We start from the raw sequence: 19,513 nt of genomic DNA on the forward strand, positions 1-19,513 counted from the left end.
AGTGTAATATACTTTAAAATGTTTTTTGGGGTCTTCCTGAATTTTCAGCATCATTACTCTAGTCTTCAGTGTCACATGATCCTTCAGAAATTATTCTAATATGCTGATTTGCTGTTCAAGCAACATTTTGTGCTATAAGAAAACAGCTTTCATATTTTTGTTAAAATTGACTGATTTTTTTCAGGATTCTTTGAGAAATAGATAGTTCAAAAGAACAGCATTTATCTGGAACAGAAATATTTTGTCAAATTATAAATGTCACTTTTGATTTAATGCCTTTTTATTGCTAAATAAAAGTATTAATTTTTCAGAAAAATATGAAGTAGCACAATTGTTCTCAACACCGATAATCAGAAATGTTTCTCAAGCAGCAAATCAGAATATTAGAAAGATTTCTGAAGGATCTGGACACTGAAGACTGGAGTAATGATGTTGAAATTTCACAGGAATAAATACATATATTAAACAAAACAAGGAAAAACTATTATATTATACTATTATTTACATGCATTTTAGCAAAGTACTTGATTTAGCCCAACATTTCTGTCATCGTTTTCTCTTGTGTGGTAAATCAATCAGACAGTAAAAACACTGTTATATTTACCACTGATGACATGGTTGAGGATACAGCAGCAAACAGTCCTTGTGTGTGTAATCAAGTGCTGGCCGGAGCAAAGCATGAGCATCAAAAACACAGCGCTGCAATCAGAGCACTTCAAACACACAAGCATCTGCTGGAATAACAATAAGCCTGAGCGCAGCGCTCGCCCTCTCAGAAAACCACAGGAGGAGCTTTCAATCACACAACTGCGCTGGACATGCAAACACATCAGAGCTTAAAGAAACAGAGGACGGAGAAAAAGACACAGAGATTGATGTTGAAGCTACTGGGAGAGATGAGTGAGCGGTGAGGAGGTGTGTGATGTCTGAAGTGCCGTATGGTAATGTGTCTCTCATCTCCCTCCTGCCTCCAGACACTCATCTCCCCTCTCAGCCTCATTTCAATCACACCACAGCCCTTCACATCAGATTTCTCTGGAATAAATGCACAAATCCATCAAACAAACAGGTAAAACATCACTGCGCTGAAGTCAGAAGAAGACTCTTCAAAGTTTAAGAGAGGAAGGATGTTTGAAGACTTCAGAAGCACGTTCTTTAAACTCATGAAGAATTAATACAACACCACTTTAACCTCAAACAGCTCAAAAAAAAACAAGCAGGTGAGTGAAAAAACACTTCTATTCCTTAATCGTCAATGTACTGTTATATATTTTAGGAAATCTTGTGCATATTCTAAGTAATAGTAATTAATCATCTAAATAAGATTTTAAGATATGCCCTGTCAGATCCGCGGATGTTAGGTGCTAAAACAGTGGATGAAAACGCAGCCATAAAGATCTGGATTCTAAGATTACTTCTGGTCATCTTGTGATCACAGTGTTTGGCCAATGCCTTAGAGCCTTGCACAGCTTCACAATTTTAACAGTTTTCAATTCAACTGCAGTTTAGTACATTCTCAGTAAATGCTGCCTTTTGTGCATGGACATTTCAGGATATTTTTCTCTAGTTAATGCCAGATGAAGTGCAATAGTATCCATAGACACTGGGGGACACAGCAAGAGGACATCTGGCTATTTTCTTAAACTGTCAACACCAGTCAACTTACATAATGATTAAACATATACAGTATACTACCAACCAAATGTTACTAATTTTATTTATTTATTTGTTTGTTTGTTTGCTCTCTAGTTAGAAAAGTAATATTTTTAAAATGCATTTATTTCATACTAAGTATAGCTCAAATATATTAACATATTTACTGATATATCACTCAAGACTTACTGATATAAAAAATGTTAATTAAACTTTATTTGGAGTACTACTTGTGCATAATGCACATTTCTTAACATTAAGTCTAAAATGTGTTTTAATAATATCGGTCTTTAAATGAAAGATATATAAAGTGTACCTGAAGTATACTTGCAACAGTTCCACTTTAGCACAATCAGATATACTTCAGTATATCTTTAGTTGTTCTTCAGCACTACTTCCACACATTTAAAGCGCATTAAGTACAAAATTAGTTGTTCCAATTTAGCAGACCTTAAGTATATCAGTTTACTAAAAGTACAGTTGCATGGCATTTTTAAGTTCATAAATATGTAAATGTATCTGTAGTATGAAACAAATGTATTTCAAATGCATTTTAGTGTATTTAATTTTCACTAGGGTATTTATTTATTTATTTATTTATTTATTTTTCATGTTTTGAAAGAAGTCTCTTCTGCTCACCAAGACTGCTTTTATTGGAACAGAAATACAGTGAAAACAGAAGTATTGTGAAATATTATGAATTAAACTGATCAAAAGTAAAGACATTTATAATGTTATAAAAAAAAAAAAATCTGATAAATGCTGTTTTTGTAGATTAGAACTTTCAATTCACCAAAGAATCCTTCCACAAAAATAGCATAATATTTTTGCATTGCATTTGCATTTGCATGCTAAAATAACATACAAGCAATAAAATATTTGCTTGAATTTGTACGCTAGAAAGCAGTTTTGCTACTACAGGAATAAAGCACATTTTTAAATAAAAGAAAACAAATATTTTACCTTTAGTAATAGTTCATAATATTATTATTTTTTTTTTACTACTGTATTTTTAATGAAATAAATGTAGCCCTGGAGCATAGAAGAGACTTTTTTTTTCATAACCATTTAGGACACATTCTTGCATTTGAATGCAGCTAGATGGATAAAATTATATTCAGGGTTTTGAACTTATTTTACCTTGATCCAGCATGATCTAAATGCAGTGCTCATGGCACATGGACACAATGTGGAAACCCATTGGAAACAATGAGATGTGTTGCAATAACCTAGCTGCATCTTTAAATACATCAACGATTAACAAATGCTGGAGGCAGAAAGAATGCGAGAACACATGCTGTGTGAACAGACTCACACAGATCTCTCACACAAACTCCAGACTGTCAGTGATAGGCTTTTGCTAACAATATGGACATTAAACAAACAATGTACTGACTTCTAAAGCAATTTCAAGTCACTTTGATGATCTGCTGTAGTGATGTGTCTGAATTTTGTTTTTGCTTTTATCAGTAACATTTAGAAGCACGTTGTTATTTTTGTATTTATCAAAATTAACATAATGTAGTTTTAATGTACAAAGAAAATCTGTGAAATGCTTATAGATCTTTAAAAGTTAATTTAACTATAACATTTACCAAAAATGTTGAAAGAATATTTGTTAATTTGCCAGACACGATTACATATATTGCTCTCCATTTAAACTGAAGAGACAATTATACTAGTTTATACTGTATAATAGAGATTCATACTAGGTAATATGTGTTATAATATTTTGATAAACCTTTGATGACCCTTGATGACCCTTATTTAGTGGTGTCAAATAATAAAACACACACTTAATGTAATCTGCAAGCATATAAGTAATCATACATATAAGTAATCAAACACAACAGTTCATACAAATACACAGTTTTAAAGAAGGCCATGATGTTCAGTCATGTGAAAAAGTTAGGACACCCTATCGAATTCCATGGTTTTCCGTATCAGGACATCATTAAAACAAAACTGGTCCTTGGATGGTCTTAAAATTTTGAAAATAAAACCTCAGATGAACAACAACACAAGACAAATTGCACCGTGTCATTATTTACTGAACAAAAATAAAGCCAAAATGGAAAAGCCATGTGTGACAAAGTTAGGACACCCTTACTGTTAACATTGGAATTAAGAGGGTAAATTACAGTCAAGCACTGATAATTAAATACCTTTGATTAACTGATCATCAGCAAGTCTGAGCGCCTCTATAAAAGCATAAGCTTTGGTAGTTTGCTGGTCTGGAGCCTTCAGGTGTGTGTTAACACAATGCCAAGGAGGTAAGACATCAGCAATCATCTTAGAGAAGCAATTGTTGCTGCTATCAATCTGAGAAGAGTAATACAGCCATTTCCAAACTATTTGAAGGTTATTCACAAGTGGAAGACATTTAAAACAGACACCTCTCCTTCCAGGAGTGGACGTCCCAGAAAATTCACTGCAAGATCAGACCGTGTAAAGCTCAGAGAAATGGTAGACGACCCAAGAACTACACCTCAGACTCTACAGGCCTCAGTTAACATGTTAAATGATAAAGTTCATGACAATACCATTAGAAAAATATGGGACAAAAATGGCATGTTTGGAAGGCTTGGCAGAAGAAAGCCTCTTCTATATAAAAAAAACAAAACAATGCAGCACAGTTTAGGTCTGCAAAATTGCATCTGAACAAAACACAAGTCTTCTAGAATAATGTCCTTTAAACAGACGAGACCGATGTGGAGATGTTTGGTCATAATGCACAGCGCCAAGTTTGGTGAAAACCTAAAGAGAATATCAGCACAAACACCTCATACCAAAAGACAAGCATGCTGGAGGAGGGCTGATCATTTTGGGCTTGTTTTGTAGCCACAGGACCTGGGCACCTCACAGTCGTTGAGTTGGCCATGAGCTCCTCTGTATATCAAAGTATTCTAGAGTCAAATGTGAAGGCATTTGTCCGACATCTAATGTCGGGCCAAAATTGGGTCATGCAACAGGACAATGATCCCAGGCACACCATCAAATCTACAACATTTGGCTGAAAAGAAAATAATCAAGGTGTTGCAATAGCTCAGTCCAAGTCCAGAGCTCATCCTGACTCAAATGCTGTAGTGAGAGCTGTGCATAAGCAAATGCCCACAAACCTCAATAAACTGGAGCAACGTTGAAAAGAAGAGTGGTCCAAATTCCTCCAGAACGATGTGAGAGACTGATAAAGTCACACAGAAAATAAAAGCTTGAATTGACTCATAAGGTGTCCTAACTTTGTCACACATGGCCTTTCCCTCTTGGCTGTATTTTTCTTAAAAAAAATAATGACACAGTGTGATATGACATGTGATGATGTTTATCTGAGGATTTATTTTCCAAATTTTAAGACCTGCCAAGGACCAGATAATTTTTTATTATGTCCTGACACAGAAAACCATAAAATTTAATAGGGTGTCTGAACTTTTTCACATGACTGTATTTATTATAGATATTTAGAAAAAAAAAAAACCTTCTTAGTATTTATAAAGTACTTCTGAACTTTTTGGTTTACAAATTTCTGAGCTGCAAATAATAACTTCACACTTATTGAAAATTGACCTACAACTATATTTTTGATTTCCTGAGTAGTTGTTGAATGGAGACAAGCCTTATTCCAGGACAAACTCTTTTACAGCATGACCGGCCAAGTATTGGTGGAGAGCATGGATTTATCAGCTCACAGACTGTCTGTGAAGACGTCTGTTGAAGATGAGTCAGAGCGCGCTGATAGCACTCTCAGCCGGTGAGATCGCAGCTACAGCTATTTTTGAACTCAACAATTACCATCAGTTGTCTAATGGTCAGATACAGTCTGTCAGTTTGTATAAATCCCCATTTTGACTATTTTGCCAATGCAGTGGTCAGTCTATATGTGATGACACATCATCGGAATTACAACGAGTGGCCACCCTCGAACCACGTGGACTGAACTCACGGAACTCCTTCCGTGGCAGAGGGGCGCTGTCAAGGTGAGTTTCTTCACTTCATTTGGATTTATTCAAGTACGGCCTCCTTTGGAATTTCAATCTGAAATTGGTGGATTTTACAATTGGAGAACACAATCTTTGTAGAGCTGTACTTCACAGAACATATCATATAAAGTCAAAATTATTTAATATATCATTTAGATCATAGAATATACACCGACCAAAATTATAAACACAACACTTTTGTTTTTGTCCCCATTTTTCATGAGCTGAACTCAAAGATCTAAGACTTATTCTATGTACACAAAAGGCCTATTTATCTCAAATATTGTTCACAAATCTGTCTAAATCTGTGTTAGTGAGCACTTCTCCTTTGCCGAGATAATCCATCCACCTCACAGGTGTGGCATATCAAGATGCAGATTAGACACCATGATTATTGCACAGGTGTTTTGGTCAGTGTATAATTTAAATTCACCCTATCAATTTTTTAAACAGATGTGATATAGCTTACTGTTGTCATGGTTTGCAGTCGTAGGAAACACGCTGGAAGCACAAACAAACGTATCAAGTCGTTTTTAATAAGCAAACACAGGGGATAATCCACAACAGAGGCTTGAGCAGACACACGTATACAATGAGTAGACCTGACAAAGGAGAACTGAACAAACAGGAACTTAAATATATGGGGTAATTAGAGAAACATAGGTGCATGGGATTGTAATCAAACTAAACATGGACAGGAACAAGACCAAATAAGGCAAAACAGAAACTGGAACAGTGGCATCACATGACAAAACAGGTCCATAGTCCTGACCAGATGGAGAGCAGGAGGAGCCAGGTGGGACCCAGGCCAAAGCCATGATGCTGCCCCACGGTGGAGCCGATGGAGGGAGGAGCCATTGAGGAGGAAGGGCTGACAACTCCAGGGGGGCGACCGACGGCGATGGAGCAGGTGGCAGCAGAGATGGAGGAGGGTCCAGAGGGTCCGGATGACCAAGGTGGAGCCGATGGCGCCAGCGACCGACGCAGAGGCGTGGATCCGGGACGCCACAGAGGACCAAGGTGAAGCCAGAGGGATGAAGGAGCCGGATGGAGCTGGAGGGACGAGGCACAGCCAGAAGAGTGGAGTCCTGAGTCCCAAAAACTGTGCAAAAACAAGAAACAAAACCAGTGGGTAGACTTGGGGGTAACTGTTTTTAGATTGGGTCTTCTGTCATGGTTTGCAGTCATAGGAAACACGCTGGAAGCATGAATAAGCATAAATACGGGATAATCCACAACAGAGGCTTAAGTAGACACAGGTATACAACGAGTAGACCCGACAAAGGAGAACTGAACAAACAGGAACTTAAGTATACAGGGTAACTGTGAAAAATTAATCAGTTAATGTTTGAAAATGTTTTGACCTCTTAAGTTCACCATACTTGAAGACAGGGAACTGGGAGATTCTGCTACAGAAAAAGTTTGACCAAAGATCAAGATGTTAAATAGCTGTGCCTTAGTAGCAATGTGGATAAAGGAACTCTTTAGAGCTTACCTACAAGTGTCAAGCACCAAGTGTCTGAATTGTTTACCATTATTTTTGTTAAGACTGGCTGAGAAGATAAACTCTTGAAATACAAGAAGAATGTGATTACTCATGATGGGTATTTCCACACTGATTCATTAGTTCCATTTGTTTCCAAGGTTGGTGAGTATGGTGGTCACTCTTAGAGAATGGGCCCATAAAAGCCTTCAGGAAGAGGAGGAAAGGCCAGATTCTTTCTTAGAGCGCTTCAGAGGACCTGAACTTCAAATTGCTCCCAGTCGAATAAGCATCAGTAGACCTGATCATGATGGAAACAACAGTGCCAAAACCAAGTGAGTTTGTCCTCTCACACATTATGTACAATGTGTGAAATCTCTATTGTCTTGTTTGACACAAATGCAACCACAAAATGTATATAAATATATTTGGTTATCAGGAAAAAGTCTGATGTTTTCATATTGGCACCTGCTGATGACCTGTACTACCGCTGGCTGTTTGTTATTGCCACAGCTGTACTGTACAACTGGTGCTTTGTGGTGGCTAGGTAAGACAAAAGAAATGTCCATTTATCTACACACTAGTACTTTTTTGGAGTTTAAAGTTGAAATTATGAACATTAAAAGCATTTCTGAGCTAAGATTCTAAAATGAATCCAGTGATTAAAATGTAAAACTAGTCAGCAATTTTTACAGTAAAATAATCTGAATAATGTAAGTGGAAAAAGGAATAAAGCTACTCATTTTGGATTCTGAATGCTGCATGTAGGGCCTGTGAGGAAGGTATTTGTAGCAGCTGTTCTTCCATTAAGTCCAAGCAGTATAATTAGGCCTCAAGAGCAAGTGTGTGTGATCTAGGCCCTCATTTTGATGATGATTCATGTAAATAAGTGTTTTTGTGTCATATGTGAAAGGGTTAATCCTGACTCAATCTGATGGTGTTTCATTATTCATATCCCAAACACAGGGCCTGCTTTGATGAGCTTCAAACCAGGAACTTCATTCTGTGGCTGGTTTTGGATTATCTCTCTGATGTCATTTATATTCTGGACACCTGTGTGAGACTGAGAACAGGTCAGAATCATCCAGCATCTGCCATGTTTTTGAAACAGTTGCTGTGTCACTTTGCTCTGATAATTCAGTAGGTGCTTTGGTACAGTGTATATGAGTAATCATGAAGAACTGACAATGTGTACCTTTACTATAGGTTTCCTTGAGCAGGGTCTTCTGGTGAAGGACCTTACCAAGTTAAGAGAAAGCTATTTTCACACAATGCAATTCAAGCTAGACCTGCTATCCATACTACCTACTGACCTAGCCTACATCGCCATTGGCATTCACGTGCCAGAGCTGCGTTTCAATCGACTGATGCGCTTCTCACGTCTGTTTGAGTTCTTCGACCGCACCGAGACCCGCACAAGCTACCCCAACATGTTCCGCATTTGCAACTTGGTGCTCTATATCCTAGTCATCATTCACTGGAACGCCTGCATCTACTTTGCCATCTCAAAGTCTCTGGGATTTGGATCAGACCAGTGGGTCTACCCAAACATCTCTGACCCTGAGTTTGGGACACTCACTCGAGGATACGTCTACTGCCTCTACTGGTCAACCCTCACATTGACGACCATTGGGGAAATGCCGGCTCCAGTGCGGGATGAGGAGTATCTTTTTGTTGTTTTTGATTTTCTTGTTGGTGTTCTCATTTTTGCCACCATTGTTGGTAATGTAGGAGCCATGATCTCAAATATGAATGCCACACGGGCCGAGTTTCAGGCTCACATCGATGCCATCAAACACTACATGCAGTTCAGAAAAGTCAGCAAGGAGCTGGAAGCTCGAGTCATTAAATGGTTTGACTACTTGTGGACCAACAAGAAAGCAATTGATGAGCAGGATGTCTTAAAGAATCTGCCCAACAAACTGCGGGCTGAGATTGCTATCAATGTGCACCTGGATACACTGAAGAAGGTCCGTATCTTCCAGGACTGTGAAGCTGGGCTTTTAGTTGAACTGGTGCTCAAGCTGCGGCCACAGGTCTTCAGTCCCGGAGACTACATCTGCCGAAAGGGAGACATAGGAAAAGAGATGTACATCATCAAAGAGGGTCGCCTCGCTGTTGTGGCCGATGATGGGGTGACCCAGTTTGCACACTTGACGGCCGGCAGCTGCTTTGGCGAGATTAGCATCCTCAACATCAAAGGCAGCAAAATGGGCAATCGTCGCACAGCTAACATCCGTAGCATTGGCTACTCTGACCTCTTTTGTTTGTCAAAGGATGATCTGATGGAGGCTGTAATGGAGTATCCGGATGCTAAGAAAGCTCTAGAAGAGAGGGGAAGACAGATCCTTCTGAAGGAGGGTCTGCTGGAGGAGTTGGACGCAGGTGGAATGGGAGAAGAACGGGTTGAGGAGAAAGTGGAGAGGCTGGAAGCTTCTCTTGAAATACTACAGACTCGGTTTGCTCGGTTACTGGCTGAGTACACAGCTACTCAACAGCGCCTGAAGCAGAGACTCACAGCACTGGAGTGTAGGACACGGCACTCTGGCAGCGGATTCCTCTCGGATGGCAATGAAAGCACTGTTGATGGTGACGGGACACACAGTGAGGTCAACATCCAACTCTGAGCACTTAAGACAGAACCTTATACAGTAGTCTTAATGTCCATTCAATAGCAATAATATATGAACACTTTACAACGATAGAAGACAAAACGGTAACACTTTATTTTGATAGTCCACTTTAGACATTCTACTAACAGTAAGTAACTTTGCATCTGCATGTCAACTAGTCATTAGAGTATTAGTAGACTGTCTGCTTGATATCTTCTAACACTTTTCTAAACTTTGCAAGTATATGTGAACTTATTCTACTAACCCTAAACCTAACCTAACAGTCTGCTCTGAGAATTAGTAGACATGTAGTTGCAAATTAATGAGAATTAGTTGACATGTAGTTGCAAAGTTACTTATAGTTAGTAGAATGTCTAAAGTGGACTATCAAAATAAAGTCTAACCGACAAACCGGCAAAATTGTTTATATGCTTGTGGGATTGTTTTATTTTTATTAATAAATGTCATGGAACAGACTTCAGTTGTTTGCATAAGGTTTTGCCCAACCCAAATAAAGGTGTACTTTTTTGTTTAGCTTTTGTGTGATGCTTTTCTAATTCAAAATGTTTCCCACATAAAAAATAAACAGAACTTTTGAGATATATTTTGCGGTCTGAATTTGATGAGATAAAAACACTGCAAATCTCCTGTCCTCATAGAAACAAATGCTATGTGTAGTGTAGTATCTTTTTACTGAATTAACGTATTGTGTTTGTGGGGCAGAAGTGTCCTGGGGTAGTTTCTGTTGGTTGTTTTAGGCCTTGTTTTGCTAAATAAAAGGTGTGTTCAAAAAATGTGCAAGGAATGACAAGTCTGCTTGGATGAGTCCACCTATGCATTTCTCTTTTTATTCAATGCAATTATAGTCATTCAGCCTTGTAATTGGTTGGAAAATGAAAAAAAATTAACGTCAGTACATTGGGCCCTGCTTTTTCTGACTGTGCCTGTCTGGAAGCATTAAGGTATCTAAATCACTCTCAGATACAGGAAATACTTTTTCTTTATTGCTTGTAAAGTGGTTAGTCATTCCCTTTTATTAGATTATATTTGCTTGTATGTTTTGAAGCTGTGTTCAGTTAATTCTAATCGTTAACATACAATTGATTTATACATTTAACATTTTCTGATTTAACATTTTCTTTAAGACTGCTGCAGCTTTTTAAATTTGTCACATTAGGTTTGTAATTGATACCTGAATCTGTAAACTTTAAACTTTATCTCTGTATTCTATCAAAGCAAGCAACTGTTTTGTTACCAGCATTCTTTAAAATATCTTCTTTTCTGTTCAACTTTTTGTGGAATTTCATACTGGTTTGGAACAAATTGAGGGTGAGTATGACAGAATTTATTTATGAGAGAACTGTCCCTTTAAAGGTTTTTCATGGATCCATTGATGCCAATAAAGAGCCTTTATTTTCAAGAGTGCACACATGAGTCTGTCCACCAGAGGGAGTTTGTAACACAAACCTCTTGGAGGTTTAGTGCAGAGTTTAACTCTGTTAATTAAACACATGTAACCTAGACATTCAGGTTTACTGTAACATTACAGGCAGGTGTGTTAGAGCAGGGTTTAACTGAACTCTGCAGGAAGGTAAACTTTCCAGGAGCAGGACTGGCTACCCCTGATGAATACTCAGACATAGGACTGACAGTAGTGAAAAAAGAACGGAAAAAATATTATTATAGCTCATATTATGTTATAATATATTACATATATGTTTCTGTGTTGACATATTTTCTCATAACTAATTAATTATCTAATGTAATTTTCCTGTAGAAATAAATGTACACCAGAATGTGGCCATTGCATATAAAAGTAAACAATTTGAGTGAAAATTCCAAGCAGTCAAGTGGTGTATTTTCCTATTAGTCTACATGAATCCATGTTTATGTTTCATTTTTTCAACAGTTTCATAAAAACAACAGACTTCACTCTAGTGATGTACGCAGGACATCTCCAAGCATTTAGTCCTGTTAAACCCCATCCCTCCACAATTGACTGCAAACTCACATTTATATTTGAGAGTATTCCTGTTGCATCATCATTAACGTTTTTGTCAACTTTTTTGTGTTATAGTCTACATGGTATCATTGCTTATATTTTTTCACTGCATTTGTACATTAAATGCATTAACATGCATAATTTCTGCTCTTCAGCGAGGATTTAATAGGTAAGAAGATTACCAAAAAGACTATATTTCACTTACTTATACATGACATACAAATGTCTGTTTAAACATATATTCCATTCATTATTGTATTTATTGTATGATATTGAAGTAATTGCAATTATTTTTTTCAAGGACTTTATACTATACTATAATATTAATATTATTATAAATTATAAATTATTATAAATTATTATTTAAAAAAGAAAGTAGTTTTAGAATAATTGCATGTTTGTGCTTTTCAACATATCACTTATCATTTATAAACACATAGTCAAGTTTTGTAAATGACTAGTTCATCATTAACTAATTATATGTAAATGAACTTGTAACAGATTGTAATAGACTAAATGAATTAACAAAACATACACAAATTGTTAGCTTATCACTTATTAATGATTTGTCAATGTTTTGTAAATTATTATTTCCTCATTAACTAATCACTTATAAATGACTTACAAGTGAACATTATTATAAAGTGTTACCCTACTTTTATAGTACACATAGAATTAATTTAAGTGCGACTGATGAATACGATTTTTCTTTGATTACAGTGTTGCTATTAAAGCATCATTTGTAAAAAAAAAAAAAAAGCTGTTTGTCTGTTGTTACAAAACTGGTAAGATCTTCAGAGGGAAGGTTTTGCAGAGATTATATACGAATGGAAAGACAGTTTCTGTGAAGGCTGTTGTGAATGTACACAGACAGATGTTAGTTAGAGGATCAGAGAACGACACCTTTCCTCTGTCATAGTCCAGATGAACTCTCACACGCTGCAGCTTCTCTTTAACAGTCAAGTAAGTCAAACTTTGCTCGAGAGATTGTGAGCTGTATTTGCTCTTTGTGTACTGCACACGCCAGACATTAGTGTTAAAGAAAACATCTCCCTTCCTTTGGTTTGATGCTGTGGTTATTCCAACATTCCAGTATGTATTGTCTCCAACCTCCACATCCCAGCAGTGTGTTCCTGAGTTAAAGCCCTCAGAACCCAGAACACATGGATAATAGTCAAACCTCTCTGGATTTTTAGGAAGATCTTGATATACATTACTGTTTGATATACTGGTCAGATCAGTAGAGAGTGAGAGGCAAGGATGTGCTGTGTTTGGATCTAGAGTCAATGGAGCTACAAAGAGAATAAAATTAGAGGATAAAATGTGAACGTATTATTATAAATGTAAACCTAATACATGAAAATACACCATGAGGAATAGACTGTTTTGTAGACATTAGTTTGCTGTATGATCTTATGAAATACAGTTCATATTCATCTCAACTTCATAGTGATTATTAAATGTATTTTTATCAAATGTTAATCTGTCTGTCTTTGTTTATATCTGAACTATTTAATCTTTTGTACTGGTGTCTACTGGTGTCAGATCTGCTGGAGACTCACTGTGTTGGACAGTTTCCTGCATCTTCTTCCAGACTCTGAACGGCAGGTTACTCAAGTAATGTGACACATGAATCAAAGCTCCAGAACTCATCTGTGGATCCGGCTGTGAGATCTGGACTCTGGAAGAACATTCAGGAGTCAGAACTGCAGTGGATTTGAGTTCAGATTCATTGAGAGAAAAAACACAAGCAGATCAACTTACCTTCCCATCGTGATGTTAAAGTTCTGTAAAATATAGAGTTTGAAAAAAATCATTTTAATATTTTGTAAAACACTCATAACAGTTTACTGTTATGAGTAATGAATAATTGGCAAGTTTATGCACAAACGATGAAGCTAAATTCAGCTGTCACCTTCAGAAAGCAGACGTCATTGGCTTTCATCATCTCCTCAGTGTCTTTGATTGTGTGTGAAAGAGCTGAGATGTGTCTGTTCATCTCCTCCAGCTTCTCCTTCATCATCTGGTTCTTCTGCTCCTCTTCCTCTCTCAGTGCAGTGATTGTAGCTTCTTCTTCATCTCTGAGAAACTGATGAAGCTTCTCAAACTCCTCTTTAATCTGACGCTCTGTGTGCTCAGCTTGAGACTGAAATCACATCACATTCACTTCAGTCAGATCTGCATTAACACTCACTCCACTAATGTCCATCATAAACTCTGTGAAATGTTTGACTCTTTACTCGATATCCTCACCTTGATGTGTTGAACTGTTTCATCACACTCTTCTTTCATTTCTTCTGCATGTTTGAGCTTGTTTTGTAGGGATGTCAGTGCTGTATTCAGTTCCTCCTAGAAGTTAAGATGAAAATCTGAGAAACTTACAGTGCTAAGAGGTTTAGTATGTTTGGATGTTTTTCATAGTCATTGTTATTGTCATTGTGCTGTATGGTCATTCTCAGGAAATAGTCCCTTTTGTGCCTGAAATTTCCAAGACATACTGCATTTTTTAATTATTTAACTTGTAAAGTTAATTTTGTAAGTTTTAATTTTAATTATTAAACTTGTCTATTGTATACACAGCTATTAAAGCACTGTGCTTGGCATATGAAATGAAATAAATTTGTCTTACCTTGTGAGGTGAAAGCACTTCACTGATGGGTCTGAATGTGTGATTGACGTGTTTCTCTGAGTCTCTGCACACTAAACACGCAGGCTGTTTGTCCTCCAGACAGAAGAGTTTGAGTTTCTCACTGTGTAAACTGCAGATCTCCTCAGATCCTGATGAACGACTCTCATTTTGCTCCTTTATCAGTGAATCACATAAGTTTTTTAATGCTAGATTACATGGAGGCTCTTCTCTTGAGGATCTTTTCCTGCAGACAGGACACTCCTGAGTTGTTCTTGTTTTCCAGAACTGTTGAAGACACTTTTTACAAATACTGTGACTACAGGACAGAATAACAGGATTCTTGAAGATTTCACAGCACACAGGACAAGAAAGCTCTTCCACAGATTTTGAATCCATTTCCTCTTCTTGTAAAAGCTGTAATGATCTACAATTTACTTTCACTTTCTGAATTTTGGTTTGAAAAGTAAATAACAATCACAATCAAAATCAAAATCTATTCTGTTTAATACACTTCTCCAAAATCATAATTTATAGTGTCTTCCTCTGATCTCCACAACACTTTTTTTTTTTAGCTTTCAGTATGATATGTAAGGGAGAAATCATAAGACTAGTCACCTCCTGGTAAAGGGTAAAGGTTGTGAGAGGGTGGAGTTTCTGATGAGCTGAATGTATAGTTTATTTAACTCTTTTGTGCTTTCATCTCACGGATTCAAAAAAACATAGCAAACATGTTAGTCATTATAAGAGAATTAAATCATATATAATACTCTTAATAAAATATTTATTAATTTAGACTGATACTGTGAATGTGTGTGTGTGTGTTTATTTAGTTTTAAATGCTAGTAAAGAGAAATACCCTGTCAGTGTATATAGCAACATACTATTTAAATAACAACAACAAACACTCACATTTTTTCAGTGGACATGTTACCACATCTTAAATAAACACATGATTGCAAGTTAAAAATTCTAATTTAATCATTTTAGTTAAACTTTTTAATTTGCAAATATTATTTTGAGTTCAGTTGACATAATCATGTTGTTCGTTACATTAAATTAATATTGTGTGCAATTTAAACTCTAATGTCTTGTGTCAATTCAATATCTTGAAAAATTAAATTGTAGTAACTTAAAATTATTTTGTTAATGCTAATAGTGGATTTCTATTTCCCAGCACACTTTACATAGGACTGGATAAGGCGAGTAAATGTTAAAAGTGTTATTTTATGTTGTTTTTATTATGTTTTTATTTATTTGATTTGATTTTTTTTTTATCAGTAAAGGGAAAGACCTGTTAGTTTTCAATGCTGTTATGTCTAATTTACAAATTAATGATTTGAGCAGCTTTCTTTATAGGTGACATGTCATAAAAATATTACTTTTTCTGTGTATAAGTGCTATAATCGCGTCCCCATGTAATGCCACGCCAGCAGAGGGAGTCCTCACCCTAGGACTGCCTGCATGCTCCCTCTGCTGCTTCTATTGTTACTTCCTGTTTGACACTATTTAAAGACTGACCATGTGCTCTATACTTTGCGAAGTATTGCCAGTTTCATCTGCCTTACCGAGCGTTTCTATATTTACTCTGTTGGATTACCTGTTGCTACCTTGCTTTGTTTATGGACTCTTGAGTTTACGGATTACCCCTATTGGATTGTTTGCTGTTTCTGGACTGACTTCACGGTATTTGACCCACTGCCTGCTTTATCTCTCTGCTGCTTGGATTACGTTTATGTGTTGTATGCTGTTGGACTGCTTTTCTGGTAATCGACCCTCTGCCTGTTTCCACGTTTATGTGTGCTGTAGTTTGTAATAAACTTCCGCAATTGGATTCAAACGCCGCCTCAGCGTCCTCGTTACAGAATACTTCGCCTACCAAGAATCCAGCGGAAACGATCAGCCAACATGAACCCAGGAGTATCTCGTCTCCTCTGCCTTCGTCAAGGGGACAAGGCTATAGAGGAATATGTAGAGGAATTTTGTGGACTGTGTTACCTTGTTGATTTTAATGACGTGGCACTGAAGGACATTTTTCGGGTGGGTTTGAATGATCCCATTCGTTCGTGGCTACCTGGGGGAAAGATTCATTGGTCACTGGAGAGATATATTGATCATGCCCTGCTATTAAGTGGATCCACATTTACTGTGGGGGTCGCGGACGAGGGACCCCGCAATCCCGCAGTAACCACCACACCACAACCAGCTCACGTCACATCAAACAAACCAGAGACCGTTCACACCACAACCTTCATGTCTGGTATTGTCACCATCGTGCAAGAACCCCCTCAAACCAAGTCTGCTAGCGTCACGTCTGCCAAGCTACAGCCTGTTCACTCCACATCTGCCAGACCACAACCGGTTCACGTCATGCCTGCCAAGCCAAAGCCTGCTCAGGCCACATCCACCAAGCCAAAGCCTGTTCACGTCATGCCTGCAAAGCCAAAGCCTGCTCACGCCATGCCTGCTCCAGGGCCTGCTCACGCCATGCCTGCAAAGCCAGCTCACGCCGCCTCCAGCTCCAGGGCCTGCTCACGCCATGCCTGCCGCTCCAGGGCCTGCTCACGCCATGCCTGCCTGTGCCACGCCATGTCTGCACCTGTCATGGCTGCACCTGTCATGGCCTACAACCAGCTCAGTCTGCACAAGTCCATGGCTGCCCTCCCAGCCAGTCCACAAGATGGCCGCCGTCCCAGAGCCAGTCCACAAGATGGCCGCCTTCCCAGAGCCAGTCCACAAGATGGCTGCCATCCCAGAGCCACTCCACAAGATAATCACTGTCTCCAAGCCACGCCTTATGATGGCACGCGTACTGGACTCACCCCTAATGGCTGTATGGGCAGCTAAAATGACAGCTACTGTTCCTGTACCAAGTCAAGCTCAAGCTGCAGAACCAAGTCAAGCTGCAGAACCAAGTCAAGCTGCAGAACCAAGTCAAGCTGCAGAACCCAGTCAAGCTACAGTTGCTGCTCCAGGGTCAAAAGCTTCCAAGTCCAGTCGAGTTTCAGGGTCAAGTCAAGTTTCCAAGTCCAGTCAGGCTTCCAAGTCAAGTCCAGTTCCAGGGTCAAGTCTAGCTGCAGAGTCCGGCCAAGCTGCAGAGTCCGGCCAAGCTGCAGAGTCCGGCCAAGCTGCAGAGCCCAAGCTGCAGAGCCCGGCCAAGCTCAAGCTGAGAGCCCGGTCAAGCTGCAGAGCCCGGTCAAGCTGCAGAGCCCAGAGCCCCGGTCAAGCTGCAGAGCCCGGCAAGCCAACAGAGCCAAGCCAAGCAACAGAGTCAAGTCAAGCAACAGAGTCAAGTCAAGCAACAGAGTCAAGCAAGGCCAAGCAGCTGTTCAAGTCAAGCAACAGAACCAAGCAAGTCACAGCTGTGTTCCACAGAGCCAAGCCAAGATACAGCTGTTGTTCTCCATGAGTCAAGCAAGCAAGCAACAGCTCACAGCTGTTTCCACGAGCCAAGCCAAGAGCTGTTGTTCATGAGTCAAGCAAGGACACAGCTGTTCCCCACACAGTCAAGCCAAGTCAGCCAAGCACAGCTGTTCCCCACGAGTCAAGCCAAGTCACAGCTGTTCCCCACGAGTCAAGCCAAGTCACAGCTGTTCCCCACGAGTCAAGCCAAGTCACAGCTGTTCCCCACGAGTCAAGCCAAGTCACAGCTGTTCCCCACAGAGTCAAGCCAAGTCACAGCTGTTCCCCACGAGCCAAGCCAAGTCACAGCTGTTCCCCAGCCAAGCCATCAAGCCAAGTCACAGCTGTTCCCCAGCCAAGCCATGTCACAGCTGTTCCCCACGAGTCAAGCCAAGTCACAGCTGTCCCCAGTCAGCCAAGTCACAGTTGTTGTTGTTCCTGAGCCAAGCCATGTTGTTCCTGAGCCAAGCCATGTTGTTCCTGAGCCAAGCCATGTTGTTCCTGAGTCAAGTTACGTTGCAGCTGTGTTTCCCAAGTCAAGTTTCCAAGTCAAGTCAAGTTACAGCTGCGTTTCCTGAGTCAAGTCAAGTTTCCGATTCCAGTCAGGTCACGGCTGTTGTTCCACAGTCAAGTCAAGCTGCAGCTGTTGTTCCAGCGTCAAGTCACGTTAAAGCTGTGTTTCCTGTGTCAAGTCAGGTCAGAGCTGCTCTTCCGAAGTCCAGTCAAGTTACAGCTATTGCTCCTGAGTCAAGTAAAGCTATAGCTGTAGCCCTCAAGTCAAGCAAAGTCACAGCCGTGGTTCCTGAGTCAAGCAAAGTCACAGTTGATCTTCATGAGCCAAGCCAAGTTACAGCAGATCTTCATGAGCCAAGTCAAGTTGCTGCTGTTATTCCCGAGCCAAGTCGAACCACAGTCAAACCAAGCAAGCCACAGCTGATCTCCCTGAACCAAGCCACACCACAGTTGATCTCCATGAACCAAGTCAGGTTACTGCTGTTGCTCCTGAGTCAAGTCCGGCCACGGCAGGCCTCCCTGAGTCAAGTCATAAAACTGTTATTCTACCAGAATCTCACCAGGTCCCCTCTGACCTTCTCAAGCCACCTCACGTATCAGCTGACCCCGCAGAGCCCACGCTCCCAAGCCACGCAGAGCCCACGCTCCCAAGCCAGCCCAGCACGCTCCCAAGCCACGCAGAGCCCACGCTCCCAAGCCACGCAGAGCCCACTCTCCCAAGCCACAAGCCCATATCATCAGCACCCTCAAGGTCAACAGACACCCCATTATCTGCTGTGCTGCCTGTAATGGCCGTAGCCATCTTCAGTGTGTGGGCTGCACACTGTGCTCCAGAGGCCTCGTCTGTCCACGAGTCTGCTCCCGAGGCCTCGCCTGTCCACGAGTCTGCTCCCGAGGCCTCGCCTGTCCACGAGTCTGCTCCCGAGGCCTCGCCACGAGTCTGCTCCCGTCCTCGCCTGTCCACGAGTCTGCTCCCGAGGCCTCGCCTGTCCACGAGTCTGCTCCCGAGGCCTCGCCTGTCCACGAGTCTGCTCCCGAGGCCTCGCCTGTCCACGAGTCTGCTCCCGAGGCCTCGCCTGTCCACGAGTCTGCTCCAGAGGCCTCGCCTGTCCACGAGTCTACGCCAGAGGCCTCTTCTGTCAAAGAGTCTGCGCCAATGCCCCCAGAAGCAGCAGCTCTGGCTGCAGAACCTCCTAAAGGGGCGGCGTTTCCCCAAGGACTCTCTGCCTGTCCTGTCACGGCCAG

General features: G+C 40.0%; 2 protein-coding genes across 2 annotated transcripts; one reads left to right on the top strand and one right to left on the bottom strand.

The window, feature by feature from the left end:
* Nucleotides 1–1,025: 1,025 nt before the first annotated feature.
* Nucleotides 1,026–9,824, top strand: cnga2a (cyclic nucleotide gated channel subunit alpha 2a). Its single transcript, XM_051127895.1, has 7 exons — nt 1,026–1,220; nt 5,294–5,401; nt 5,517–5,627; nt 7,275–7,448; nt 7,553–7,660; nt 8,080–8,186; nt 8,320–9,824. The coding sequence occupies exons 2-7, from the start codon at nt 5,295–5,297 to the stop codon at nt 9,738–9,740; spliced, it is 2,028 nt and encodes a 675-aa protein (XP_050983852.1). The 5' UTR covers nt 1,026–1,220; nt 5,294; the 3' UTR covers nt 9,741–9,824.
* Nucleotides 9,825–12,501: 2,677 nt separating this feature from the next.
* LOC127176048 (nuclear factor 7, brain) lies at nt 12,502–14,752 on the bottom strand. The gene is made up of 6 exons (XM_051127477.1): nt 14,357–14,752; nt 13,981–14,076; nt 13,643–13,873; nt 13,492–13,514; nt 13,290–13,408; nt 12,502–13,019 (listed from the first exon to the last, which is right to left on the bottom strand). Exons 1-6 carry the CDS (start codon nt 14,750–14,752, stop codon nt 12,502–12,504), a joined length of 1,383 nt encoding a protein of 460 aa, XP_050983434.1.
* Between the last annotated feature and the right edge of the window lie 4,761 nt (nt 14,753–19,513).

Source organism: Labeo rohita, chromosome 14, assembly GCF_022985175.1.
Source record: "Labeo rohita strain BAU-BD-2019 chromosome 14, IGBB_LRoh.1.0, whole genome shotgun sequence".
Classification (NCBI taxonomy): domain Eukaryota; kingdom Metazoa; phylum Chordata; class Actinopteri; order Cypriniformes; family Cyprinidae; genus Labeo; species Labeo rohita.

Bases quoted from the DNA above. Each gene is read 5' to 3' on its own strand.
- cnga2a (XM_051127895.1), top strand. From the start codon at position 5,295: ATGACCGGCCAAGTATTGGTGGAGAGCATGGATTTATCAGCTCACAGA. The intron at 5,402-5,516 runs GTGAGATCGCAG...TTGCCAATGCAG, and splicing joins GCTGATAGCACTCTCAGCCG to TGGTCAGTCTATATGTGATG. The intron at 8,187-8,319 runs GTCAGAATCATC...CCTTTACTATAG, and splicing joins CTGTGTGAGACTGAGAACAG to GTTTCCTTGAGCAGGGTCTT.
- LOC127176048 (XM_051127477.1), bottom strand. From the start codon at position 14,752: ATGGATTCAAAATCTGTGGAAGAGCTTTCTTGTCCTGTGTGCTGTGAA. The intron at 14,077-14,356 runs GTAAGACAAATT...CTTAACTTCTAG, and splicing joins AAGTGCTTTCACCTCACAAG to GAGGAACTGAATACAGCACT. The intron at 13,874-13,980 runs GTGAGGATATCG...ATGTGATTTCAG, and splicing joins AAACAGTTCAACACATCAAG to TCTCAAGCTGAGCACACAGA.